The sequence below is a fragment of the Epinephelus moara genome, chromosome 21 (assembly GCF_006386435.1).
Source record: "Epinephelus moara isolate mb chromosome 21, YSFRI_EMoa_1.0, whole genome shotgun sequence".
In the NCBI taxonomy this organism is placed as follows: domain Eukaryota; kingdom Metazoa; phylum Chordata; class Actinopteri; order Perciformes; family Serranidae; genus Epinephelus; species Epinephelus moara.
The window spans coordinates 25,583,795-25,593,957 of record NC_065526.1 but is presented as its reverse complement, the minus strand read 5'-3'; the positions used below and the strand labels follow the sequence as shown (position 1 = coordinate 25,593,957).

Sequence of the window (10,163 nt, the reverse complement as noted above, 5' to 3'; positions counted from 1 at the left end):
ATAGTATGTCTTAAAAAAATCATAGTATAGTATGTCGTAAAAAATGTCATAGTATAGTATGTCTCAAAAAACATCATAGTATAGTATGCCTAAAAACATCATAGTATAGTATGTCGTAAAAAATGTCATAGTATAGTATGTCTTAAAAAACGTCATAGTTTAGTATGTCGTAAAAAATGTCACAGAATAGTATGCCAAAACATGTCAGTAGTAGTATCCTATGACATTTTGTTGGCATACTATAATATGACTTTTTTTTTTGGCATACTATACAATAACATTTTTATGACATACTACACTATGACACTTTAATGACATACTATAGTATTTGTTTTTATTTTCTTCATTTATCTGTAGTTATTTCTGAATTCCCCGTCCTGGGATAAATAAAGGCTTCTTTCATTTCCAATTTATTGTTATCTTTGCTTGCTTTGTTTGTGTTTGAGAAAAGAGTGGCAGAGCAGGTGCCCCATGTACAAGGCTGCTGCTGCAGCGGCCCGGGTTCGAATCCAGCCTGTGGCCCTTTGCTGCATGTCACCCCCCCCTCTCTCTCTCCCCCTTTCACGTTTACCTGTCCTGTCCAATAAAGGCAAAATGCCCTAAAAATATCTTAAAAAAAACAATGGTCTTATTAGGTTTCTATCAGAAACGCTGCAAATCAGATTCAGATTCAGGTTAAACGCAAATGTGTCAAAGTTGCTTTTCAACAGCAACAAGCAGAAGAAAGTGTGAGCACAGCCTTTCTCCTTCAGCAGCTCTTTCCACCTGGGAAAGGCTACCGCGATGTTGACCCTTGTTTTTTGAATTCGCCGGTCACATTGCCTTTTTGATTCCCTTTCGCGCTTTCTTGGCGACAAGGATTCCGTCTCCCGTGATGCTGCATATGCATGATTCTGCATTATGCTCAAAGAGTGGGACTTTGTTATGCTGCAATAGTGCCGGGGTAGTAGCGAAGCGCCTCTTGCTCCTCTCCTTTGACTTCTCAGTCACGCAGCGCTGGCCTGGCTCTCCACAAAAACGCTGAGGGCGTGGCTATTCCCTGGTAGTGCTATTTGTTCCTTGCTGGCGGATGCATTTTTAAGATGGTGAAACGTTATGGAACCCCCCAAATGACTTATCTGCCCGATGTACAATCAAATCCGAAATTCTCCTTTTGCAATAATAAGTCAGATTATTGGTGGAGGTAATAACACACCAATAATGACATATTTATGAATGCAGACATCGATTTTTGCCAATAAACAACTGAAAATGCTACACAATGTCCCTTTAAGTCTGAGTCACACTGATGATAGAGTTTACAAGTAGTTGCATACTCTTAATAAAGGTATGCAGGCAGGACAATGAGAGGGTAGATTTGGTTCTCTAGTCACATTAAATGTTAGTCTCCTCTGAGGATTGTTAGTACTTCACTTTTGAAGAAAACACCAATATTAGATAAGAAAATAACCACTTACCTTTGAAGACAAAGTCTGTCCCACCCATCACACGGGTGGAGTGAAGCCCCCGGCTGTAGCGCCCGCGGGCGTAGATGGTGAAGGTGGGGTGTTTACAGACAGGGTCAGAGTAGTGGTAGTAGTGGCCCTCCCAGGTGTGGTTGTTGTCGTGGAAGATGAAGTGGCGAGTGAGGAAGAGGACCTCGGGGCGAACTTCACAGCGCTGGCTCACCCACTGACCGTACAGCCCGACGGTCAGGTCAGCCCGCGGTGGCAGGATGGGAGGGTGGAACTCATCTGAGCGGTAGATGATGCGACAGGCGATACAGCTATGGTCATGGTTCTGGGAGAAAAGGGAAGGCAGAGGTGAGCCTAGTATATATACATACACCACAAAAATATTTAAGGGGAACTTCTTACGTTATTCCTACTCTCCAAAAATATATATGAACATTAACAACTCTCTCCCAGATCCAAACACTATAGTGCTAAAACTCAAATTTGTGTTGTCATAAGATATAAAGTGTGGAGCTGCTCCATAGACAGTGAATTGGGAAGTATGTTCTAGATGACACTGAGAGCACCCAGAGAACTGGTCTGAGTATATTGGTACATTTTCTGTGAACACTACAAAAGACCAAAGCTCATTTGGGTTTAAAAAAAGAAAGTAAATCAGGCTCCCATTCATTTTCCCCGTTAAAGGGTAGTTTTGGGGGAGTTTTTCCTTATTGGCTGTGAGGGTCCAAAGGACAGAGGGATGTTGTATGCTGTAATGCACACATCCTTCTGTGCAGTGATGCAGTTGGGAGGTGTAATTCAGTAGAAATAAAATAGCTCTGACTGTTTTGACTTTGGTGTGAACTGTTCATTTAACTTGAATCATACATATAAGACACTTAAATTTAATGCTTTTAAAGACCTTTTCCAGATAATTTTTAACCAAATTTAAGACTAATTTTTGTACAAATCATCTTTTTCTTATTCAAGCATTGCAAGTAAGTATAAATTTATAGTATACAACATATATGGTCTTGTGTGGAGGTAGGCTTTATGTAGGAATTAGTTATTCGAGTGAGTTAGGTTCATCTACATTTTGCCAACAGGTAAGTACAAGAATAAAGCAAAAAGACAGTATTAGTTTCAGTGGTAGGTTTAAAGGTTTGTAACATCAGAAATGTGGACTTTCACGCACAAGAGCTTGACTCATGTTAACAGAAAGACATTAAAATTTCAATTCAATTCAAAATTTAAGACATTTTAAGACTTTCAAAGGACAGGGATAGTTTACAATTAAAAATAAACTTGTTAGAAACTGTTATGGAGACACGGTTTCTAAATTACCTATGATAGGGGAAAAAAAACTTTCTGTACTGCATTTTCCAACGAGTACATTTTTTGATATATCTGCAATAAGCTTATCAGCTAATAGCATTAGTTAACGTTATAACATTAGTTTGGCTCTCATAGACAGTTGTGTGCAAGCTCATTTTTACAGGTGAGATATAAAACCCAGTTCAGCGACCTTTTATATGATAAATGACATCATCTTTCAGGGCTGTAAAGTGTTAACAAACTCTGAGCTGAAGTTCCCACTGAAGATCACTGTATGAAAATCCAGTCATATGAAATCCGTCAGCGCTGAAAGCTTTTTTAATCCATCACCAGAATATTGTATCATGAAATCCACATAAAGGACCTCTGGCGTCTGTTCAGAGGTGAAGGAGGAAAAACTATTTCCTTCAGTCTGAATCTCTTGAGTCCTGGAAGCTAGACAAGGTTCCAGCATTTTCTCAGGGTGATCACATCATTTTACTGTTAAAGACAGATGTCTGGTCAAACTACAGCCATGACAACAGGAAGTCACACAGCGAACCACGAGCTGATCTTTCATGCTACTTACAAACAACAGCGGGAATTCCCTTCTTATCCTTATATTGGCAGAAAAATATCTATAAAAGAGCATTAATCACGTTGAATTTATATCATGTCTGGTTTAGTGGAGCCCCGGAGCAGCATGTGATTTTAGTATCCACAGACAGGACAGCTGTGGCGCTCTGGCTGCTGAAAAGACGCGAGGGCCTGACAGATTCGGAGCTGGAAGCCTTCGTCATACTGTATTCCACAAAATCTCTTCCAAAGACTGAACTCCAGGGAGGCGGTGGAGTTTTTGTTATTTGAGGGTGGTCAAAATTTAAGACCTAACCTCCCCAACCCAATCGCTCTTTTCCCAGACAACATTACGTCCGCATGAGATTTATGGCAAGTAAAAAGAGAAAAGGAAAGAAACTGAGAATGCTGAAAGGAGAAAAACACCAAGAGTATCACTACATCCTACAGATGAGATAATCCCAGTGCAGCTCCACAACTGCCTCTGAGTGAGAGGTTAATGGGACGACTGGAGGGGAGGTCTCCTGTGTGTGTGTGTGTGTGTGTGTGTGTGAGTGTGTAGTGTATTTTTACTGCACTTTTGCATCTGTGTTTGTGGTTCTGAGCAAGAAATATATACGTAGCACGGGGAAAAAGAAATAAATACAGTGTGCAGAGAGGAAAATATGTACGTGTATTTTAACATATATGTGGATACAAGAACGAGAGTGGAAGGTGGGAGAGTTTCTGCTGCAGGTGTGGGAAAACATGTTCCAGATCTGCAGGAACTTTGAGCCCATAAAACACAGACAGTCTGAGTATGAGCTGGGAAAAAAAATGGCCTGACTATGAACACCTCTTTCTATGGATACTGGTAACACTGCTCATCTAAGGCAATGAATATACGCACCATTCGGCCATAACAATAAAACCACTGACAGGTGAAGGGAATAACACTGACCATCTCATTACAATACCATGTTCTGTTTGGAAGACTTGGGTCCTGGCATTCACTTGACGCGCACCACCTACTCAAACGCCATGGCAGACCAGGTGCACTCCCTCATGGCAACTGCACTCTACCAGTGGCAGTGGCCTCCCAGCAGGAAAGTACACCCTGCCACACTGCAAAAACTGTTCAGGAATGGCTTGAGTGACAAAGAGCATAATGTGTTGAGCTGAACAAGTTCAATCCATGGAGGGCTCAAGTCGCAACCAGCAGGGCTCTAAGGATTCGCCGCTAACACCCCGGTGCCAGACACCACAGGACATCCCCAGAGTTCCTGTGTCAATGACTCGACAGGTCAGAGCTAAGTCCGATCCAAGGTGGCCCCAACCTGGACAGGACTTGGCTCTGACCCATCAAGACATGGACACAGGAACTCTAAGGTACCAGTGTGTCCAAGAGATACTCGATCAGATTGGGATTTCAGGAATTTGGCGGCCAGCTAGACACCTTGAGCTCTTTGTCACGTTCCTTGGACCATTCCTGAGCAGTTTCTGCAGTGTGGCATGGTGCATTGTCCTGCTGGGGGGGCCACTGCCATCAGGGAGTGCCGTTGCCCTGAGAGGGCGTACTTGGGTCTGATTCAATGTTTGGGTGGGCAGAGCAAGTTAAGTGGTATCCACATGAATGCCAGGACCCGAGGTTTCCCAGCGAAAATTTGCACTGTAACAAGATGATCAATATTATTTACTTTACCTGTCAGTAGTTTTAAGGTTATGCCTGGTTGGTGTATTCAATTTAACTGAGCAAATAAATTCTGACAAAATTGTTTTTTGTGCTTTCTATAAAAATTATAGAATAACAAAAAATAAAAAGGCAATATAAACCTCTATGTTGTAAGACTTTTTCCAAATCATTTTGTTCCCTTTACAGATACCTGATACTTCAATTACTTTGGTCAATTCGAGTATCTTTTTATGAGAACACTGACTGTAAATTAAAACTATGATTAAATGATTTCTTATCTGACAGATGACATTGGCAACGGCATTTATTAGCCCCAAGTAGCATCTGCAACACACTCCAGCTATAAAGTAGGGCAGCCTATATGTAGCCTGAGGGTGAGTCTGTAAAGCACTCACAGTTGCTTTTTAAGCTTATGGTAATGACTGAGGGTGGCTCAGATGAGTGTATTAACATTTTTTATCAACTCCTCTCTTCTCTCATCTGGAAGCTGGGCAATAAGAGGCAGATTTTGGTAGGAAAATCAACCTGTAACAATAAAACCCTTAAGTAAGTGCAGCATATAAAAAGGTTAATATGTTAGCTGTGGTGATTACTGTTTGATGACGAAGTGAGTGTTGAAGCCAGTTCAGAGGTGCCCTAGGCGAGCTTTACACAACCCAGGATTTGTACAATTATTTGCAGGTTGCAAATAAAAGTTTTACTGTTGTTGTGACACCATACTTATCTCAAATATTCAAAATAATGATTCAAATCAAATTTGTTGAGGTTTTTTTTTTAGAAAAAATTAAAAAGAAAAGACTGCTGCCTCACTCAAGAAATATAAATTTAACGTTCTCTACAGTGTTTGAGTCTAAACATACCATAGTAAAAGGTATAGTTCAACATTTTGGGAAATTCAATTATACACTTACTTGCAGCAAGTTAGATAAGAAGGTTGATACCACGCTGGAGCTGCAGGTAGTAGCTGGTTAGCTTAGCATAAAGAATGGAAACAGGGGATCAGCTGAAGTGGAAACTGAACAGACTTCCCATCCAAAAACGTGATGCTATGATTAAGTATTTGCAAATTGGATGGGTGAAAGTAGGGCTGGATAATATAGAGAAAATTAAATACCATGATGTTGTTTACCAAATAGTCTCTATATACAGACTCTACATTCAGTGAATGTAGATCTTGCCTCCGGAAGAAGAGTGAAGAGCCCTGGTTTCCAGTTGTAGGCTGTTTGTAGTCCGCGTGATATTGACCAATCACGTTTGAGCCGGCTGCAGTTGTTGCCAGGTTACACGGTCCGTAAGGTGAACTAACGAGGCGGAACATAATTGGCATCACTGCAAACTCTGGATCCATCGCAATGGTTCAGCATATTTACTTATATATAAACGGAAGTCGGAAACGGAAATTCGCCTCCTCCGTCCAAATCAAACCGGAATGACAAAAAATCGGGGGTCTGCCCCCAGAGGCTATATCGCCGTCTGCCGGAAGTCAGACGCTGAATACAGCCGATGGGTTCCGAGAATGTTTACCAAATATCTTGGTATCAATGTTGCGACGATATTGTAAGTTGACTATCGGTGTTTTCATAAAATATTTACACAATGAGATTTTTGATAAGTAATCATCAGTAAAGTGGATGTAATGACAAAGTAGGTAAAGGCAAATAATAGAACAGCTAGAACAGTCTGGTAAGTTCAGAAAATTACATCACTTTACTGTAATTAGAGCTGCTATTGACAATCAATTTAATTATTGATTAATCTGCCAATTATTTTCAATTGTTTGGATCATCTAAGTTTCTCAAAGTCCAAGGTTATGTCTTTAATTGTCAAAGATATTCAGTTTGATATGATCTAATACAGAGACAAGCAGGGAACTCCATTTTGACAGACTATTTTTGCATGGAAAATTACTTTAGCAATAATCAATTATCAAAGTTGGCGATTATGTTTCTGTTGATCAACTAATCGATTAGTTGGCTAATTGCTGCAGCTCCAATGGTAATGCAGCCTTTAAAACCAGGAAAAGACACACTTATCCTATCATAATATCCACAATCTAAGACGATATCTTCTCTCATATCATGACATTGATATGAAAGCCTGGACAAGCTGCTCTCAATAAACTTTTGTAACATTTAAACACTTGAAATACATGTGTAAGTACAGCAGGTGTCTTTGCCATTACACACAATGTCCAGCCTGTTGAAACTTGTATCTCAATCAATTGTTGGCCCCTCATGTTGGAAGCAAAGCACTTTATACTCTGACTGGAACTGAAGGAAAATAAGGAAATGAGAAATGATATTACTGCCCTTGCATCATATAAATTATTTTTATTCATTTCATTTTTTTACTACTATATTTGGCAGCAACTTTTGCCTAAACTGACGTACAAATGAGGTACAATCCAAACCACAGTAGATGGAGGAGAATTAGAACTGAATTTCACTTTGTTTGGCATCCATCTTTCATTTGGGTATTTTGGGGATTACTGCCATAGTTCAGGGGAGGATGATGTCCAGAAGCAAACTTTTTATGAGGAACAGAAACCACGTCAGGCTTTAAAAGCCTTCTTGGTTGTATCATAGACATTACACCCATGTTTTTCTATGTTGGCATCCGTAGCGCTAGACCAGCATCTCTTCTGTAAGATGACTTCCAGGAATTCATAATAAGAGTCTTATCTTAGTCTATGTGGCTTCATTGCTCAAGTTTTAGATGTATTTCAAAGGCTTACAGGCTCAAAAAAGTATCAAGCGACAACAAAAACATAAATCAAACTCAAGAAAGCATAACGAATGAGTCTCTGCATGAGGGAGACATATTCAAACAGGACAACCACAGAAACACTTCAACAACAACAACAATAGTATAGAAACACAGATCCCTTTCCAACAAGCATCATCATCAAGTGGTCGTTACTCTGCCTCGGTGACGCAGCAGTGAACCAGGCGACAGAAAATGGAGAAAACAGATTAGAAACAAATTTAAAAACAAAGTCTGCTGCCTTGCTCTTGCATCACTACTGAGATCCACCCAATAACCACAAATGAACATGTTGGCACCAGCAAATGTTCTGGACTGGGACCAGCTCTGGGTACACCGCTCAAGATTAATGGATTGGATAGTCACCATGGTAATAAAAAACTCCCTGAAAAGAAACCATTACAACCTCAAGAGATGGTCGGATTTAGTGCTTTTTGTGTAGAAAGGAATGAAGTATTTTCTACCACCATTCCACCAGAAAAGTATAGAATATAAAACCTAATTGACTGTATGTGCATAGCTGGTGACCAGTGGGGCCCAAAATTGACCAAAGCTATTAAATTAGTTGTGATGTTCAAAAAATGCTTATTATAATTCAGCCAGAAGTATAACACCAAATTTAAAGGTCCAGTGTGTAGGATTTAGGGGCATCTATTGGCAAAAATTGAATATAACATTCATCATTATGATTTTATTAGTTTGAAATCACCTGAAACTAAGATTTGTTGTGTTTATGTTCTTACAGAATAAGCCATTTATATCTACATATGTAGTGAGCCCTATCCCACAGAGTATGCCATGTTGTTCTACAGGAGCCCAGAACAGACAAATCAAACACTGGCTCTAGATAGGGTCATTTGCGCTTTCAGGTTGGGCACCTTAGTTCTCCTAAAACACTTGGGACATGGGAGAGGTTTTAGTTCTTCAACCTCATCGCTAGATGCCACCAAACAGTCCTACAAACTGGACATTTAAAGAGTCAGTCGACCCAAAATTGAGCATAGCGTTAGTTCAGGCAGGACACAATGTCAAGTTCAGCTCACATCCCAGCTACATCAGCTGATCTCAAATAGCCAATCAACTAATGGAGCAGCTAATAGATCACATGATTCCTTTCTATGCAACCAATTGGCCAATCTCATTCAGGGCGCCCTATTTAAACTGCTCTGGCCTGCCTACTGTTGCTGCTTCCTCTGCAAGCTGCTTTGCAACCCGCCTCCACCCCAGCTCCTCCTTTTCATGCTGTGTCTGACTTATGAGTGTCATTTCTGTTTGTCATTGATGCTGCTCTGTTCTGTTCCCAGGGGGTCTTTGCTGCTGCTCTCCCTGCCTTAGGCTTTCCATGTAGGCACATGGAAGGGCAGGGAGGTTTGCTCTCTCTGCCTCATGCTTTCCTTGTCTACGTATGGTAGGGCAGAGAGGTGTGCTCCCTCCACCTTAACTTTTCTGTGTAGGCCCGGGGAAAGGCAGAGAGGCCCCAGGACAGAGCCATACAGCCAAATATAATACTGCAAATGGAAATAGAATATATATAGATAGTGAATTACAATAAAGTATTTCCTCACTTACCTCTACAGGGATCTAGCCAAGCAGATAATTTTGGGTCTATGTGCTGAGATTTTTATAAAATTGCTTCAGAGATTTCTGCCTCCAACAATTAAAAATGGAGGTTAATTTAATTTCACTTAAGTAGCTCAAAATGCTAAATAAATAGATTTTAAGCTAATGTTAGCAAACGGTTGCCTATTTACACATTTGGTTGACATAAAATAATTATAGTATTCCTTTTGAGTTGTGTTTCTGGCCACTTGATAAACTTAAAGGGGAACTGATTTTACACATCAAAGTGTTCACAGGTCTAAGGGAGCAATACTAAACCAGTATTCACCCTCCTTGTAGCTCTGTTTTAGTGTCCACCAACTCCTACGGGAAATATCTGGCTCTGTAGCTGCTACAGTAAATGCTCCTCTATGTTCACCAGGTAGTTTCTGACTGTGTCTGTCTGCTGTTTGCTGCCAGACACTTAACATGCAGCTGAATTTGTTTGGTGAAAGGAACTGCTTGAGACAAAGTTGAGAGTAAATTAAGGCTGTAAGATTGCTGGCTGTAAACCCAAAACAAAAAGCTGGAAGACAATAAAATGCTCCTTAGAGCCGAGAGAAACATGCTGTTTTTTTGCCTCGCCATTCTGTATAAACGGTAACAATGTGGAATTGGGGGACAGAGTTGTCTCACTAGAATCAACGTCTGTGTAAAAAGGACAGCCAGCAGGACGCGTTACGTGTGCGACCCATCGTTGATAGATTTAAAAGGCAGCTGAGAGCAGTTAGCAGCTAACTCATAGAGGAAGAACAGCAACCATTAATGTCTGCAAATTGGGAAGACAGTGATGTCCAGGAGTTCGT

The 10,163-nt window shown here is 40.5% G+C and overlaps 1 protein-coding gene across 1 annotated transcript in view; it reads right to left on the bottom strand.

Annotated features, from left to right (window-relative positions):
- The window catches only part of LOC126382455 (protein APCDD1-like), a 28,733-nt gene that overhangs the window by 3,385 nt on the left and 15,185 nt on the right, over positions 1 to 10,163 (bottom strand). The window contains exon 4 of the mRNA XM_050032327.1: positions 1,458 to 1,779. Within this exon, the coding sequence (XP_049888284.1) occupies positions 1,458 to 1,779 (322 nt within the window). The remainder of the gene's footprint in view (positions 1 to 1,457; positions 1,780 to 10,163) is intronic.